Below are 19,310 nucleotides of genomic sequence, written 5' to 3'. Positions count from 1 at the left end.
CGACGATTAAGCAATTTACTGATTTCCTTGTCTGTTGATTATTCAGCGTTTTATGAGTATAATCTTAACAGTCAATATCATTATTTACAGATGTTTTCCTATTCTTTCCATATTTTATACCCTTCGACGAATTTAAAGACAACGAAAAATCACTCTCAAAACCTGAAAAAATTAAATTGTTTCGATAAGTAAACCGATATAACGATATTTCCAACTTTTTTGCTTTAGCACATAAGCAATATTTTTCCTGAAGTTATTCTGAAACACTGACAATTCTGTTCTTTACGAGTACATATATATCGACGATTAAGCAATTTACTGATTTCCTTTTCTGTTGATTATTCCGCGTTTTAGGAGTATAATATTAACAGTCAATATCATTATTTACAAGTGTTTTCCTATTCTTTCCATATTTTATACCCTTCGACGAATTTAAAGACAACGAAAAATCACTCTCAAAACCTGAAAAAATTAAATTGTTTCGATAAGTAAACCGATATAACGATATTTCCAACTTTTTTGCTTTAGCACTTAAGCAATAATTTTCTTCAAGTTATTCTGAAACACTGACAATTCTGTTCTTTACGAGTAGGCCTACATATAGCGACGATTGACCAATTTACGGATTTCCTTTTCTGTTGATTATTCAGTGTTTTAGGAGTATAATCGTGTGGCACAGTGAGTTGATTGTGTCCTGCCAAGTCAGACCTGTTTTTAAAGTTGATGATTATTTAACGACGCTGTATCAACTACAGGTTTATTTAGCGTCGGTGGGATTGGTGACAGCGAAAACGCCTAACCAGTTAATCAGCTCGAACGGGAATCGAACCCGCGTGTAACACAAAGAATGCATGCAGATGAAGAATTTAAAGCTTTTCACCGTTTGAGACATCTCAACGTTTCAGAACTACGTACAGCTCATATATTGATAACATTGTCCAAGACTAGAAGGGTCGCCAAGTTTGTTGAGTCCGTTATTTCTATTAGCAGGCAAAACGGATTCAAAAGAATAGGCGACCTTACAGGTACTGGGCAACATTACCCTGATGGTACCTGCAAGAATTTCCGAAACGGTGGACAGTCTCAACAAAGGTCGGAAACCAAAAGTTCACCATGAAAGTTTTAATATGTCCTATGAAATTGCGTTGTGCATTACAGGCGTCATATTTGGTTCAAGTTTGTCTAGTACGGCGAAGTTCGATATTCAGCGATGTTCGCTGTACAAAAGGAGGCCTGCAGTGTTTGTTGTTATAAACTTATTTGTTGTCCTTCACTCACGTTTTAATCTCTTAAGAATTTTATTGCACATATCTTGCAATTAGTTATTCATACGAAATTAGACCAAGTTTTAAATGTCTTGGTTGCCTCTGTCATTTTCGAACATTGTACGACACTATTGTACAAACTGAACAGTATGTTTTCTTATACTACTTGGGTTTAATCTGGCATTCTACATCCACAACACCTTATTTTTAGTAGGTTATTTTACGACGCTTTATCAACAACTTAGGTTATTTAGCGTCTGAATGAAATTAAGGTGATAATGCCGGTGAAATGAGTCCGGGGTCCAACACTGAAAGTTACCCAGCATTTGCTCTTATTGGGTTGAGGAAAATCCCGGAAAAAACCTCAACCGGGTAACTTGCCCCGACCGGGAATCGAACCCGGGTCACCTGGTTTCGCCGTTAACCGTTACTCCACAAGTGTGGACTCCACAACACCTGTTTTCACAGATTTATAATTGCACCGTCTCTGAATATGCTGGTATTCATAGTTGGAACGGGATGTTAAATAAAGCATAACCAATTATTCCAACGTGTTTTATGACTTGTGCTTAACAAAACGAGTGATACGAAAACTTATCCATTGTAAACGGTGTCGCTGCTAGGAATTGCACACAATTTCAGTGCACTACACTAAAACGTTTCGCAACTCACACATAAGTCGTCATAGTTGTTCTTTAACAGGACTTGAGACACAATCAAAACAATGCCAAAGTAGACAAAACAATATGCGCAACCGACTTGCGTAAATTTCTGCCACTTTCCATTGCCCAATAAGAATTCGCTTGTATCATTGTATATGATTTATACAAATTTTTAAGTTCTCTGTTTCATAACGCCGTTTCTTTGCTTGTTATTACTTCTACATTCCTGATACCGTGCTTCTAATCTTTCCGACAAGCCTTAACGTTGCTGTCAAACTGGCACAATTCACACATGCACTGAAATGTTTTTTTTTTTTTTTTTTTTTTTGTTTTTCATTATTTTATCTACTGCAGTCTCTAGATTCTTTTTGCCTATCAGCGATCTATCATTAATCTCGCAAAACTGGCACAAACACACACTTCGAGTAAGTATATGCGGCCTTTTGACACATTCTCTCAAACGAAAACGTTTAGATTTTTTTTTTGTTTCATTGTTTTACTTTCTTTGCATTACTCACGTCCTGACCAGCCCTAAGGCAATTTGGCACAATCACACACACTCAAAGATTTTTTTTTTTTTTCGTTCTGGCACTAGTATCGTGGTCTCTCTGACCCACTTTTAGGTCTAAAATAACATATTCAGTAATCCACCTTTAAATATATCGATATTATTAATACTTCGTTTCTTTTTCCCTGCTCCTAACCTTTCCCACCAGCTTAAACGCTGACATTGGCACATTACACACACTAACATTTTTTTTTTTTTTTCGCTCTGGCACCAATATCACCCACCGTCTTCCTGACCCACTTCAAACATCGTAATCAAAACCAAAACAATTCTCTTTCATATACTCTTTTTAACACATCACACACACCGTTGCCGCGACCCACTGCAAACTGCATACTCGGGAGGAACTGCGAGTAAAGGTCCTACCTTCGAGCTTCATGCCGACCTCGAGGCACTTCTGGAAGCGGCAGTAAGGGCACCTCTTCCGCTGGGTCTTGTCGATGTGGCAGCTACGGTCGGCCACGCACGTGTAGACCTTCTTGTTCTGCACCGTGCGCTTGAAGAACCCTTTGCACGACTCGCACGTCAGCAGCCCGTAGTGGTACCCCGACACCTTGTCCCCGCACACGGGGCAGAGCTCCTCTATGCCTTCCTTGGTGTCGGGGAGGTCCGCCGGCGCCCCCGTGATGCCGGCGACGGCCGCCGGGTGCTGGGGCGAGGGCTGGTAGCTTCCCGCCACCTCCATCGCCGGCACCGTACCGCCCCCTGTTGGAAAAAGGTACGAGGCGTCCAAGTTACCGAGCATTTGCTGCTGTTGCTGCTGGTGATGGGGGTGGTGCTGCATGCCGCCCCCCATAGAGTACTGGCCCAACGGCGGCGAGCCGTATAGCGGGGGCGGCATGTTACTGTGGGGGCTGCCGCCCGAAGCAACGGCGCCGTTACTGCCGTTACTTCCGTTGGGGCTCATGCTAAAGGGAGACATGTTGAGAGACAAGAGGGTGGGATGGGACTCCATATCCAATAACATAGTACACACACACACTTCACACACTGTAATCCGAGGGTTCGGACGGGCGACTGTTAAACACTGAACACTAGGCCACCCCTCGGACGAGGGGCGGGACGAGATTCGCAACCGATAGCAGGCACTGGTCCGCCGAGTCACGCCGAACTACACGCCGAGGTCTCACACAGGCACTGGCACACAGAGGGACACGCGAATCCATATGACGGGACACCTGGCTTGGCCGGCAGAGCGCACTGTCAATCACTGGCAACAGAACACTATAGCTGCGTCAGCGTCGAGCGAGCGGTCGGGCACGAATGAGGCAGGCCAGCCCGGTGATACAATGGATAACGATTACGACCACCAATGTAATAGTGAAAGTGAATGGTGACCTACTTTCTCACGAAGCAGGTCTATGTTAGTGTTGTTGTACACACACTGGCAAGCGAGAGTGGTCCTCGCGGAGTGGGGAGATGGAGTGGGGGTGGTGGGGGGTGTCCCACTGACCTACTTACTCTGCGATCCCCGCTGCAGAGGTGGCGCTGGGTCGGGTCGCGCCGCAACTACTCCCTCCCCCACCCTCTGTATCACACAGTCTGGCACAGTGGCTTCGCAGCACCTGATGTCATTCATCGAGATGGGCCCCTCTTACAGCACGTACCGATTAACTAATACACGAGCTTAGAGCTTGTGATATGTCCGCAAAAAGTTCAGAAATGGGTCGATTTATTCTACAAAACTAAATTCATCGGTACATAATGTCATCCACTGAGATGGGCCCTTCGTATAGCACGTACCGATTAAATAATACACGAGCTTACAGCTTGTGATATATGTCCGCAAAAAGTTCAGAAATGGGTCGATTTATTCTACAAAACTAGATTCATCGGTACATAACATCCACTGAGATGGACCCCTCGTATAACACATACCGATTAAATAATACACGAGCTTGCAGCTTGTGATATATGTCCGCAAAAAGTTCAAAAACGGGTCGATTTATTCTACAAAACTAGATTCATCAGTACATAATGCCATCCACTGAGATGGGCCCTTCGTATAGCACGTACCGACTAAATAATACACGAGCTTACAGTTTGTGATATATGTCCGCAAAAAGTTCAGAAATGGGTCGATTTATTCTACAAAACTAGATTCATCGGTACATAATGCCATCCACAGAGATGAGCCCTTCGTATAGCACGTACCGATTAAATAATACACGAGCTTACAGCTTGTGATATATGTCCGCAAAAAGTTCAGAAATGGGTCGATTTATTCTACAAAACTAGATTCATCAGTACATAATGTCATCCACTGAGACGGGCCCTTCGTATAGCACGTACCGATTAAATAATACACGAGCTTACAGTTTGTGATATATGTCCGCGAAAAGTTCAGAAATGGGTCGATTTATTCTATAAAACTAGATTCATCGGTACATAATGTCATCCACTGAGACGGGCCCTTCGTATAGCACGTACCGATTAAATAATACACGAACTTCTAGCTTGTGATTTATGCTCACAAAAAGTTCAGAAATGGGTCGATAGCAAACTAGACTCATTCGTACCTGATGTCATCCATAGAGATGGGTCACTCTTATAGCACGTACCGATTAAATAATACACGAGCTTGCAGCTTGTGATTTATGCCCACAAAAAGTTCAGAAACGGGTCGATTTTTTCTAGCAAACTAGACTCATCCATACCTGATGTCATCCATAGAGATGGGTCACTCTTACAGCACGTACCGATTAAATAATACACGAGCTTGCAGCTTGTGATTTATGCCCACAAAAAGTTCAGAAACGGGTCGATTTTTTCTAGCAAACTAGACTCATCCATACGTGATGTCACCCATAGAGATGGGCCCTCTTATAGCACGTACCGATTAAATAATACACGAGCTTGTAACTTGTATTTATGCCCACAAAAAGTTCAGAAATGGATCGATTTGTTCTAGCAAACAAGACTCATTCGTACCTGATGTCATCCATAGAGATGGTCCACTCTTATAGCACGTACCGATTAAATAATACACGAGCTTGTAGCTTGTCATTTATCCCCACAAAAAGTTCAGAAATGGGTCGATTTGTTCTAGCAAACTAGACTCATCCGTACGTGATGTCATCCACAGAGATGGGCCCCTCTTATAGCACGTACCGATTAAATAATACACGAATTTGTAGTTTGTGATTTATGCCCACAAAAAAGTTCAGAAATGGGTCGATTTGTTCTAGCAAACTAGACTCATTCGTACCTGATTTCATCCATAGAGATGGGCCACTCTTATAGCACGTACCGATTAAATAATACACGAGCTTGTAGCTTGTGATTTATGCCCACAAAAAGTTCAGAATGGGTCGATTTGTTCTAGCAAACTAGACTCATCCGTACCTGATGTCATCCATAGAGATGGGCCCCTCTTATAGCACGTACTGATTAAATAATTCACGAGCTTGTAGCTTGTGATTTATGCACACAAAAAGTTCAGAAATGGGTCGATTTGTTCTAGCAAACCAGACACATCCGTAGCTAATGTCATTCATCGAGATGGGCCCCTCTTATAGCACGTACCGATTAAATAATACACGAGCTTGTAGCTTGTGATTTATGCCCACAAAAAGTTCAGAATGGGTCGATTTGTTCTAGCAAACTAGACTCATCCGTACCTGATGTCATCCATAGAGATGGGCCCCTCTTATAGCACGTACTGATTAAATAATTCACGAGCTTGTAGCTTGTGATTTATGCACACAAAAAGTTCAGAAATGGGTCGATTTGTTCTAGCAAACCAGACACATCCGTAGCTAATGTCATTCATCGAGATGGGCCCCTCTTATAGCACGTACCGATTAAATAATACACGAGCTTGTAACTTGTAATTCATTCCCATAAAAAAGTTCAGAAATGGGTCGATTTGTTCTAGCAAACTAGACTCATCCGTACATGATGTCAGCCTTTCGTATATCACGTACGGATTAAATAATACACGAGCTTGCAGTTTGTGATTTATGCTCACAAAAAGTTCAGAAATGGGTCGATTTGTTATAGCAAACTAAACCAATCCGTATCTGATGTCATCCATAGAGATGGGCCCCTCTTATAACACGTACCGATTAAATAATACAAGAGCTTGTAGCTTGTGATTTACGTCCACAAAAAAGTTCAGAAATGGGTCGATTTGTTCTAGCAAACTACACTCATCCGTACTTCTAGCACGTACCGATTAAATAATATACGAGCTTGTAGCTTGTGATTTTGCCACAAAAAAGTTAAAAAAAAATGAGTCGATTTGTTCTAGCAAACTAAAGCAATCCGTATCTGATGTCATCCATAGAGATGGGCCCTTTCCTATATCACGTACCGATTAAATAATACACGAGCTTGTAACTTGTGATTTATGCCCACAAAAAGTTCAGAAATGGGTCGATTTGTTCTAGCAAACTAGACACATCCGTACGTGATGTCATCCATAGAGATGGCCCTTCGTATATCACGTACCGATTAAATAATACACGAACTTCTAGCTTGCGATTTATGCCCACAAAAAGTTTAGAAATGGGTCGATTTTTTCTAGCAAACTATACTCATCCGTACCTTATATCATCCATAGAGATGGGCCCCTCTTATAGCACGTACCCATTAAATAATATACGAGCTTGTAGCTTATGATTTTTCCCACAAAAAGTTCAGAAATGGGTCGATTTGTTCTAGCAAATTAGACTGATTAGTACATAATGTCATCCATAGAGATGGGCCCCTCTTATAGCACGCTTTTGTTAGTAGAGACCATTTTGACTTAGCAATTTTGTTAATCTTGTAACTTGTTAACAGTATTCCATTTTGTACCTCAATATTTTCAAGGAAATTTGTTAGATTTTGAGGAAATTAATTTCGTTCTAACATTTTATATCTTACGAACTTCTAAGTCCGGTGTACCATTCACAGGGACATTCAGTAATAAAAAGGACGATACTTTACATTCAGTATTCAAAACATGTAGGTTCCAAAACGATAAAACAAAATGGTATTCCATATTTCTAACACTTCCTCTAATAATGGCAGAAGAAGAGGCAGTGACTAGAGGAAAACCCGTCCCAAGTTTCTTGTCCAGCACAAATTCCACTACGTAAGTAATAAAATTCTTTCGCAGATCTGTAGGCCTAAGTTTATTCCCAAGAAGGTTTGAATTTCAATTTAGTAGAAAGATCCGTTCATAGAATTTCGTCAATAAATTAGGAACGCACAACATATAACTAATTATAAATCTTCTAACCAATCTTCAAAAACAATTTTTATAGAGCCATTCCTAACAGTATGTATTTTAACTCTCAACAAGAATGTTAAAAACTTACAATATACGATAGTGTGAAAGGTGCGTTTAACATTTACTTTCAACTGTTTTCGCCGATCGTCAATTGTTTTCTATCACATGTCACACGGCAGCAATCGCAACCTATCAATAAAGCGATTCAATGTCAGGCCTACTTTTAAAAATGACTGTTTTCGGTTAAGAAGCCCACATAAATTAAATCGCTTGAACCATAGTTATGGGAAATGACGGTACCTAAATATTGTGTTCTAACATCTTTATAATTATTGACTGAATAGTGTATTACGATACTAAAGCCCATGTATTATGTATTATTTTTTTTGCAAAATCATAATTTATATCTTTATTTTATTTATTATGTATTTTAGTTATGTATTAATTTTGAACTAAAATTTGTCATTTTGTTAATGACAACGTGTAATTTTCTAGGTGGCCATGTTTTTATATTCTTTTGTTTTATTTGTTTGATACGACTGTCTTTTTATGTGTATGCCTATACATTGTTCAAATAAATAAAAAGCTATTGTAATATATACGAAATTAAGTTTGACCAGATAATTTTGCATTCTAAGAGCGATGGCCGGCATATACCTTCTACTATTTTTTTCTATAAATAACGAGAATGACAGTCTTTATCCCACAACGTTTAATAATTGTTCAAACTTCACGTTCAATTTTAATGTTAATAAATAAAGTTACAGCTTCTTCTGTCAGAGTTCTGTTTTTTTTTTTTTTATTTACAAATGACTGTATGTCTAGTTTGTAGAGAATTTACTTAGCTGTGTTGTAACTTATTTACTGCACTGTTATTTCCAGCGTTTCCATAGTAACCATTGAACGTGTTGTATCTTCAAGTTACATGGTATGCAGCAATGATGGTAAGTATGCAAAAAGAGCATGATTGTGCAAAAAAAAAATCTATCGTTTCCAAGTTTCCTTGGATACTAAACACGTAACTTATAGTAAACCTAGGTATAGAATGGATTCTGGTATACAATTCTTCAATTGAATGGTGAATTTACTAAACGACTCAAGTTCCTAGAAGTAGTTTTGAGAAAATTAAAGAAAACTGTTTTCAGCCTCACTGAACCATATATTGTTACAATATAATTTGTTATATGTAAGAGAAATAGTTTTATTATAAAAATGTATACTTCTGTATTCTTCTTCAGGTCGTAAAAAATTTAATTATCTTGAGGGCTTAAGTTGTTCTGCAAATTAACTTCAATCCTGCATCATAATTATTAGGTTACCGACACATAAACAAGTTTAACTAAATGTATTTATACCAAAATCATAAAATAACCTTATTGCAATTGTTGAACAACATTATTTTGAATAATTTGTTAATCACAAGAGCACAGACAACTCTTAGGAGTGTTATAACGAGACCACAGCTTAGTTTCATCTTTCAATTCTTTGTTGTCTCTCATGTTACAATGTTTTCGTAAGATATATTCACGTTTTCTTCATCACGAATCTACTTAAGCATTTTACGAATATCTTGAATTTTGGATTCATTGATCGGGGATAAACCACTGTGTTGGGAAGTGTGGAGAAAGAATGATGCTGAAAATGATCAAAAAGCAGAAAGGGAATTGGTTGTGTCACTGGCTGAATAGAACTGTCTACTGAAGGATGCACTGGAAGGAATGGTAAACGTGAGACAAGTTCGGAAAGAATTACCATTGACAACAGACAAAAAACAATTTGTCAGCCGAGTGTATGATTAAAATTACATTTTATGTAAGTTTCTTCAGTACTTGACAGGAAAAACAACTTAAGTCCAGGACTAAAGTCGTTTTACCCCTTAACCAAATATTCTGCTGCTAATAAAAGCTATACAAAAGTCGTAGATTAAAGTCATTCCGCTACTAAACGATGCCCTTGCACACAGTAACATAATCATGCTCTCAACTCAAAACCCCCTAAATGTGGACTTAAGTCGTTTTGCAAATTCATCATTCAATTATCTTTACCGCTAATGTAACACTAGTTTTATCTATCTTGGCTCTGAAATTAACAACAAAAATAATGTTAGTTCTGAAATAAAAAAAACGAATGTTATCTGCCAATAGATGCTTTTATGGTCTTATAAGACATGAAATCTCAAATTATATTTAGGAGGACAAGAATTATGATGTATAAAACTTTTATAAGGTCTGTACTATCTTACGCATCTGAGACTTGGCCATTGTCGAAGTCAGATGCGACATTATTATGTACATTTGAAAGAAAGATTCTTAAGCAAATCTTTGGACCGGTTAGAGAAAACGGAACTTGAAGAAGAAGATATAATTTTGAACTGTACAGATTGTATAATGAGCCGAACATTGTTAAATTAATAAAAATAAGAAGATTGGATTGGGCCGGATATGTTGTGAGAATGCAAGATGATAGAGTTGCGAAGAGAGTTTTTAAATTTATTCCGATGGAAAGAAGGAAGGCTGGGAGACCGAGATTGAGATGGGAAGACTGTGTGATGGATGACATCAAGACTTTGGGTGTTAGAAATTGGAGAAGTTTGGCATTGGATAGGGAGGAATGGCGAAAACTTCTGAAGAAGGCCAGGGCCCATGAAGGGCTGTCATGCCATTGATGATGATGAGATGATGATGATGATGATTCATGTAACACTATACACGGGAGTCTTTGCACAATATAACCCATAGGGCCAGTGAGACCTGAAGATCAGGAGACTGTATTCAGAGTCTCACATAGAGATTTTCCACATAGCGACAATCTTTAAAATGACATCAATCTGAACATTTTTACGATGGTATCCTATACTGTTGAATTTCGCCAATTGATTTTCAAGACGCAGTCACGTTTTCCTCAAGAGAACTTGACCGTTACATCCACCACGAACCGATTACCTGCTACTTATATGCCAGAATGCTTCTATCCCTTCGACTGCCGACGTTTTCCCCACTCACAATTCGCTTAGCCTCACAACCTGATTGCTACTGCGGCCCCCAAGTAACGGCGGGACTATTGTTGCAAATTACCTGAATAAGGAAACCACCCGTTACCTTTACCTGAATATGAATTTGAACTCTACCTTCAGGCGCCGGATTATCCATTCTAGCAAATAAAAAGGCCAAAATATTAACATGACACTGCTTTTCAGGTCTGAACCCAAACTCTACCTTGTCATTTGCATAAATATTTTATAAATAAAAGTTAATGGAAAATTCTCCCGACTTTACCAGGATTCCAAACATTGCACAATGAGTTAAATGCCAATTGAATTCCATGCATAGCAAATACTTTGAGCTCTGTGGTGGACAATATGATCATCAAGTAAGTTTTCATCAAGTGTTCTTGGCTTTCTCTAGCCATTTCTTGTTATAGAGAATTGCTTTATTGGCACTGAAATATACTGTATATGAAGGCTTGAGGTGCAACACTTTAGTAAGCCACAGAATTGAAAAAAGAAACTACACCGTAAATTGGTAGAGAAATAGTTTGCCTAGCATCTCTGAAAATGTTTTGTTCCAACTGTTTCTAACATGAATGTATATATCATTATATTAAAAAAAAAAAATACATATTGTGTTTCAAATTCCTCCTTAGCTGGAGCCTAAGTATGTAACATTGTAGAGAATTACGTAAAGATTAAGATTAAATAAAAAATAACAAAAGGGAATCTTGCTCCCAATAAAACTGTTAAGCCGGCAATGAAATAGACTTAACCTTAGTCTAAACTTTAAAGGACAGGATGTTAGAAAATTTCTTTAACTGATGTACACAGCTTCTTCCAATTTTAAATTTAGTCATACAAAAATAATTAATAACTTGTTACAATTTTAAATTCAGTCAGTTCAACTAATAACTAAGTAACAAGTTGTCCCAATTTTAAATTCATCAGTCTAACTAATAACAAAGTAATAACTTGTTCCAATTTTAAATTCAATCAGTTTTACTAATTAGTAACTAATAACTTGTTCCAATTTTAAATTCAATCAGTTCAACAAATAACTAAATAACAAGCTGTTCCAATTTTAAATTTATCAGTCCAACTAATAACAAGGTAATAACGTGTTCCAATTTTAAATTCAGTCAGTTCAACTAATAACTAAGTAATAAGTTGTTCCAATTTTAAATTCAGTTAGTCCAACTAATCTATGTAATAACTTGTTTCAATTTTAAATTCAGTCAGTTCAGTCCAGGATTCAGCGTCGAAAGTTATCCAGTATTTGCTCTTGATAGGTTGAGGGAAAACATCGGAAAAAAACCTCAACCAGTTAACTTGTCCGGGCCCGCTTGTTTCACAATCAGAAATGCAAACATCACAGCAGTAGATTTATTTTTTATTTTATTGGGTTATTTTACGACGCTGTATCAACATCTAGCTTAATTAGCGTCTGAATGATATGAAAGTGATAATGCCCGTGAAATGAGTCCGGGGTCCAGCACCGAAAGTTACCCAGCATTTGCTCATATTGGGTTGAGGGAAAACCCCGGAAACAACCTCAACCAGGTAACTTGCCCCGACCGGGATTCTGAACCCGGGCCACATGGTTTCGCAGCCAGACGCGCTGACCGTTACTCCACAGGTGTGGACGCAGTAGATTTAAGAGTATGACTGAAACAAAATATAATATAAAATATGTCACTAACAAATTATATCTTTGCAAATATTGAGGCAAGGTATTTCCATTTTTTGTAACGAGATAATGAAATCAATGTTGCTATATCATTTCACATGTCACCGTTGCTTCAAATGGGGTGTTAATACGCCCTATCACATCTCTGAATAGTCGGTAGTAGATGAAAACGTGTGAAAACTGCAGTTAACTGAACAAGGAGCGTTTGTCTCTAGTTGCTGAATCATCACACTGTTCTTCCCCACTACATACAGTACGACTCTAGACGTGGACAGCCCTGGCGCTCACGTCCCTCTGTGTCACAACATCCAGACACCTTTCCTCAAATCAGATTAGCGTCGCAGTCACGTGCCTAACTGTTCATTACTGCTGATTAGAGCAACCCCATTAATTAGTTATGCAGCAGTGTCAACTACAAGGCGGGAAATAGCGAAAGTTACATACAGACGAGCGACATGCGCCGGACGATATTGTTCTGTTCATAACAGTGACTCAGTAGATAAGGCATAGTTAATCAGTATTCATAAAAAATGTACGTCAGAAAGAAAAAAAATGAATCAGGTTGAATTCCTTGAAATAAATCTATTTGAAAGACAAATGTCTAATAAAATTTTCCGTCCTGTAAAGTATTTGAGTAATCAAAAGATTATTCTTCGAGCGGCAAATCTCCTGCATAAGGGCTATTCCATATGAAATCGATCAGTAAAAAAGTCGCATTTTTTAATACTCTAATTTTTTCCCTATTTATACAAGGTGCTGAGGAGAGTGAATTTTCAAAAATATACTATCGGAAGTCAAACGGTTTTCATACTATTTAGCGACAAATTTAGCGTATTTTATAAAAACAAGCCTCTTTCAGCGCTCAGAACTCTGGAACCATTTCCTGCAGAACATTGAACGAGAGCTCATTTTGAAGCTGACATTTGGTAGGTTATGTTAAGAAGTAATCCTTATTTTTATTGTATACAGAGAGACAGATAATCTGATTTTACTTACTTTTAGGCTTTTTGCTAATTTGTAAAAATGTGAAAAATATTGAGAAAAAACTTTGCATTATTAAGAGGGATTCTGCATTCTTGGGTTAGTGGTACGGCAATAAGTTTCGAGGGTATTAAATAAATTATTTTCACACGCCTAGACTTGAACGGCGCAGTACCGCACGCACTGGTCGAGAGCTGAAGATAAGCGAGCGCTGTGCGTCATTTTACTCCTGTGTTTATGAAAACCTGTGATAAAGCTAGCACAGCCATGACTGCTAGACGACACATCACGTGTTTATGTCTCCTGGCCTTGTTTACTTCGGCTAGCTCCCGCCTCACAGTCAGCTGGTTAGTTCACGCGCGTACTATTTATTTTCTTTATTTGATATTTTCAATGCTTTCTTATCAACGTGCTATCAGTAAAAAAATATGTTTATTTGTACTTTCAATGCGGAATCTAACTATATAATTTTAAAATATTTTTTCCTTGGCAAAGGCGTCTTAATGAGGAAAAATCTAAATTTCTCCATTTCCATAAAAAGTAAGAAAATTTGTTTATATGTCAATATAAACTTTAATTTCTCAGTATCAAAATAAACCATGATTTTGATCATTGGGTAAAAGGGTTTCGGAGCTACAACAGTTTAAAGTTGCAAATGTTATGAAAATACGATACATTTAAATTTTTTAATTTAAACACTATGAAGTTCTGATGCCTCAAACTTCGCACAAAGCATTCTATCACAGTTCTCTACGTACAAAAAAAAGTTTTATTGTATTTAGAAATTGTAAGGTCAATTTTCTCTATATTTCGGTCGATTTGAGATGGAATAGCCCATGTGATCTTCAACAGCTTCACGGCTCCAGCGAATCAGAGTAGTGCAGCGTTGGCTAGTAAAGCAGTATCGCTATCGGGCATTTATTTAATTCTGAAATTCAGTAGCTTGGTTAGTATAAAGCGAGTGAATTTCTAAGTACGCCCGAAAAAAAAAATAAAACGTAATTTTAGGTCAAACCGTTCCCTCTGTACAATATTATTATAAAGATACGAGTTATAGCGCAATGTTTGGTCTTAAATAATTCTGGAACAAGAGCGCTATTGTTTAGAATGCCTGCATCACTCACACGTAGGTATAAGAAAACAGAAAACAAACACACACACGCTCGACAACTCTTATGATTCTCCCTTCGTTTTTATGTATTGCAGAAGAAGCAGATCATTTCTCGTTAGTGTGAAGGGATGTTTGTTACACTACGCCGCTGAGTGATGCAAGTAGTAGTGATAAAAGAGAGACAAAAGATTGTGTTTTGCGGTCTTTAATATCGCACAGCATTCTTTCTCTTTTAACAGACAAAAACTTTAGTCTTGAGTCTTTCGCCAAACGAAAACGCTCGTTTATAACTCGCAGTAACTCGGAAACTACTAAAGATTTTGAGTAGCGTCAACTTTTAAAAGTAATTTTCATTATATCTCAATATTTTTCTCGCTTTGACCCCCCATATAAAATTAAAAATAAAAAAGTTTCCCGCTTAGCAACTTTTGAAGGTGTAAATGTCTATTTTGAACAGATCACTTCGAAGTTTCTATTTTTTTCTCTCTCTTTAAAAAAAATTGATTTCGAAATTTTTTCTATACTTCCCTTTAACATTGCTCTATCAACCATAAAAATTACAGCGCGATTGAATGACTCTTATAGAAGTTACAACGTGATAAATGTTAACGAAGCCGGAAAATGGATATCTTTTCCCTCTCGCACAGGCAGAGATATTACAACGCCCCAGCGATTTTTTATTGGTTCTCATCATATACAGGAGACTTTCCGCGGAGAATAGTATAATCAATCAATCAATCAATCAAACTCCTGTATCTCCTCATGAGGAGCATAGGGCATTCACAAAGTGCCTCCATCGGACCCTATTTGTAGCCAACTTCTTCACTTCGCTCCATGTTTTCCCCTTCCTAGCAATTTCCTCCAAAACTGTTCTCTTCCATGTATTTTTTGACCTTCCTCTTGTTCTACTACCCTAGGGGTTCCGGTCCAAAGCCATTCTTTCTATTGCTCCATCTTCTTTCCTGATTGTGTGCCCTATCCAATTCCACTTTCCTCTTTTGATTTCTATTGTGATTTCTTTCTGATTTGTTATCTTCCATAGTTCTGAGTTTGTGATTATATCTGGCCATCTAATCTTCGTAAACATTTATTAACAAATGTTTGCAGTTTATTTTGTATAATTTTACTTGTTTTCCATGTCTCACAGCCATATAAGACTGATTTCACATTACTGTTAAAGATTTTAATTTTTGTAGATCTAGATATAAGATTTCCATATTGGGTACAACTGGACAAATGCACTATTTGCATTTTTTATTCGGTTCTTTACATCCCCAAAGGCTCCACCATCCTTGTCAATTATGCTACCCAAACATTTAAATTCTTGAACAGTATCAATGTTATTATTATTTATTATAACTTTATCTGTCTCTTTACTATTTAATCTCATTTCTTTAGTTTTCTTTACGTTTATTTCCATATGAGCCCCTTTTATTATTTATAATAAAGTATTAACTTTATTCTGCATATCACCAGAACTATGGAGAATAGTATAATACGGATATATTATTTTGTACCTACTGCCAGTAACATAACTGTTTTATCCTCCGCTGTAAATCAAATGGCAGGTAGCGTTTTCCATTGTGACTGGTTCTGGGATCTCAGCGCCAGGAGGTATACTGAAAGTGTCATTTTTATAGTCCTACACCCACAGCTGTGTAGCACTTACCGAAAACATTTCTTTGTAGTAGGATTTATATCCTCGCTTGCCGACATCTCCTGTTATGCCAAATGTTTCGCCCACTATCGCCATCGGTCGCGCAATGAATTGAAGCGTTCAGGTCAAAATGGGGACTAGTCAATAATTTTGGGATTATATGAGTTAAGAATACACCGGATATACATGAACGACCGTGTATCGTTCTGTGATAATTCGAGACTTGTCAACAGTGTAGGTGGAAGAGAAAATCAGCAGTTAAGTTGAAGAAGGGGGCTTGTCAGATTGGCCTCTTCAGTTTTGCAATGATATTTTGGAACTTAATTCCACAAAGAGTTGAGAGACGGCTACTTCAGTGCCAATTTTGACACTGACATTGATAGATACTGGAGGAAGAATGCCTGAAAGTAATGAAGAAAATGAATCTCAGTACAATAATACCACAGGAACGGAAAAGAAACAAAACAAGAAAATGTAACGTTAGAGGTGAAGAAAGCCTTCATTCATTAATTTATTCATTCATAGTGCTCTGCCCAAGTGCAGGTCTTTCACTGCAAACCCAGATTCTCCAGTCTTTTCTATTTTAAATAATTTGGTACGGTATGCATAATTCGACCAAGATAGAAGGAAGATATGCATAAATTTTCTGCGCTATCAAACATTCTGGCAGCGTATATTCGTCAACATTTCACAATCCATTACAAGCAGCATCATGATATTATTTCGTTTACATCTCGTATAAGAACTGCCTACAGTACAAATGAAGACTTTAAAAACTAAGAAATGACATCAGATTTACGGTATTACTAATAAAAACTCTACATAGGTACAGACGTTTATACCGGGACATAATTTTATTTTTACTTCAATTTTTATTGCACCTGAGTTTTTTAATGTACTTCACTCCCACCCCTTCTACTAATGAAGTTCAACCATCCTCCACACAGATCCAAGACCGCATATACATAGTAGCCTTACGGTCATAGTGAACAGTACGTTCCGAAAACATGTTTGCGTTTTTCAGTATCGAAAGAGCTTTCAATATTGAATCATTTTCGCACAGGTATTGTCGTCCATTTGCCTAGGTCGTATCCCGGTTTCATCCACCAGCTTTTAATCGCCAGCTAGTGGCTGGGCTGTCTTAGCTCTTTTCTGAAAACATTAATTTCTGTTAGGAGTTAATTGGACTTCTACGTAATATTATACTACTATTTAAAATAACTCAAATAAAAGGGCCTCGTTAAGTAATTAACTGTCACATGCTTTCCTCCCTTTCTACGACCCTACGACATAACCACTTGGACGGACAGTAGATAGTATGTCTGAGTAATTTTATCTTTTCGGATCGGGCAGAAGTGAAGATTGAATTTACACTACGTAACGTACTCTTTTATAGAGTAGGTACAGAATTATTTCAACGTGAGTTACTTAGTACGAAGGACGAAACTGGTCACTGGAATTAGGTACAATAGTCTATAGTGCGATAATATACACATTAAACTGAAGCCTGTATCGAAATGAACGGCCACCATTTTCAAAAATGTGTTTAAATATCCATATTATGATTATTTTTCAATTAACTTCATTCTCTATATTGCACGCTAATGTGCTGTAGACAGTATAATATACACTGCATAATGAATACGTCCACATGCACAGCTCAGTTCGTGAGTAAAAACACTCACTGTTAATACCGTACTGTATTTTGATTAAACAGAACCCTAATGAAAATTATCAAACTCAAAATCGCGATATTTCCTACTTTACGTAAATGGATGAACTACTTTTCTTCCCTCCTATACCTAGTAAAGTGATTTGTTTGTACATTACGCCAGTATCATCGAACTCCAGTTGTGGGAGGGGGGGTAGCAAACGGCGTTGATCCAAAGGTATAGCCAGGTTAATATAAAAAATGTTAGTAAAAATAAAATGATGTCCCTGTACTTCGTGTGTAAATTCCTTACTAATAATCACTACATACGTCGTGTATAACAGTATAATTGTTACACAGCTACGTCATAGTTTCGTCACTACTTCGTTACGGAAGGTAATAGAATATCTGAGGTTCTCTACTGCATCCGGTAGAGCGCTCTAGTGTGGCGTGTTAAGTATCGATAGTACAACTGGCTGTAATCGATTACCACACTATATTTTGGTTAAAGAATGGTACAGCAAAATTATTCTAATTTTATTTTGTGCTCTTTGGTTTGTTCTGTGGTTACTAGGCAACCATCATCCTAAAATGACAGTCGATACGAACAGCTGTTAGAGGGGCGGCCATTTTTTCTCTCTATACAACGCTTAAACAAGGGGTTTCGTGTATATAACTACTGCGAAGCAATTCCCATTGTATAGTTACAGCGTATTTACACATCCATTGCTTATGCATGGTTTATTAGTAAAGTTTTCTGTCTCAAGTCTGCATTAGTAAGACTGTTACAGTATAGTCCCTTCTGGCATAGGAATCACAAGGACATCCGAAAACTTGGGCGTAACGCTAGCTCCCATGCAGACCGGAATCTAGCATTACAAATCCTGTCCACGCCATTGCTGGAAAATTGTGTACCGTTGCCAGAACACTGAATGAGGTCTGATCCCCGCGTGGGTGCAAGCACTTCAGCACACCTGAATGAATGAACGCATGGTTATGTAACACAAAATAAACGCTGCAATGCAAATGTCAATTTTTTATGTTACACATTCTGTGAAATAACGAAGGTACGTTCTGTTCTTATTGCAGTATACGACAGTGCCTCCTAGAATTCCAGGAATGGGTTTGACGGAAAAATTACTTGCTGCAGGCAATACAACACACATTTATGTACCTCTACACGAAATTGTATAAATTATAATTATCTCTAACTAGGTTCTTTTATGCAATACAATGATATGATGGTTTCAGTCAATGACTTAACTTCATATGTATGTAATGTCTAAGACCTTAGATTACATGATATTTTGTGCGAGATCGTGCGTATTTGCTTGGTTTCCGCACAAAACCAATCCGCGGAAAGTCTGAAATTCCACATTCAGTATTCCCAACCTAACACACATAACAATTTCCCTCTTCTTACCGCTTGAGTGACATATTGATTTTACTGCTTTAGGCTTTTAACATATTATTTTTAGAAACGTTCAATATAGTAATAATTATAAATTGGAAATTTACCAC

At 37.7% G+C, this 19,310-nt stretch overlaps 1 protein-coding gene across 2 annotated transcripts in view; it reads right to left on the bottom strand.

The window, feature by feature from the left end:
* Positions 1–19,310, bottom strand: part of ftz-f1 (ftz transcription factor 1) — an 897,129-nt gene that overhangs the window by 456,448 nt on the left and 421,371 nt on the right. The window contains exon 2 of one of the 2 annotated variants that reach the window (XM_069845012.1): positions 2,862–3,200. In XM_069845012.1, coding sequence (XP_069701113.1) covers positions 2,862–3,200 — 339 coding nt within the window. Of the gene's footprint in view, positions 1–2,861; positions 3,867–19,310 lie in introns of those variants that run through there. The other variant, XM_069845011.1, reaches the window with a different exon arrangement.

This window comes from Periplaneta americana, chromosome 14 (assembly GCF_040183065.1).
Source record: "Periplaneta americana isolate PAMFEO1 chromosome 14, P.americana_PAMFEO1_priV1, whole genome shotgun sequence".
In the NCBI taxonomy this organism is placed as follows: Eukaryota; Metazoa; Arthropoda; class Insecta; order Blattodea; family Blattidae; genus Periplaneta; species Periplaneta americana.
The sequence above is the reverse complement of the archived record's forward strand: the minus strand, read 5'-3'. Positions and strand labels throughout refer to the sequence as shown.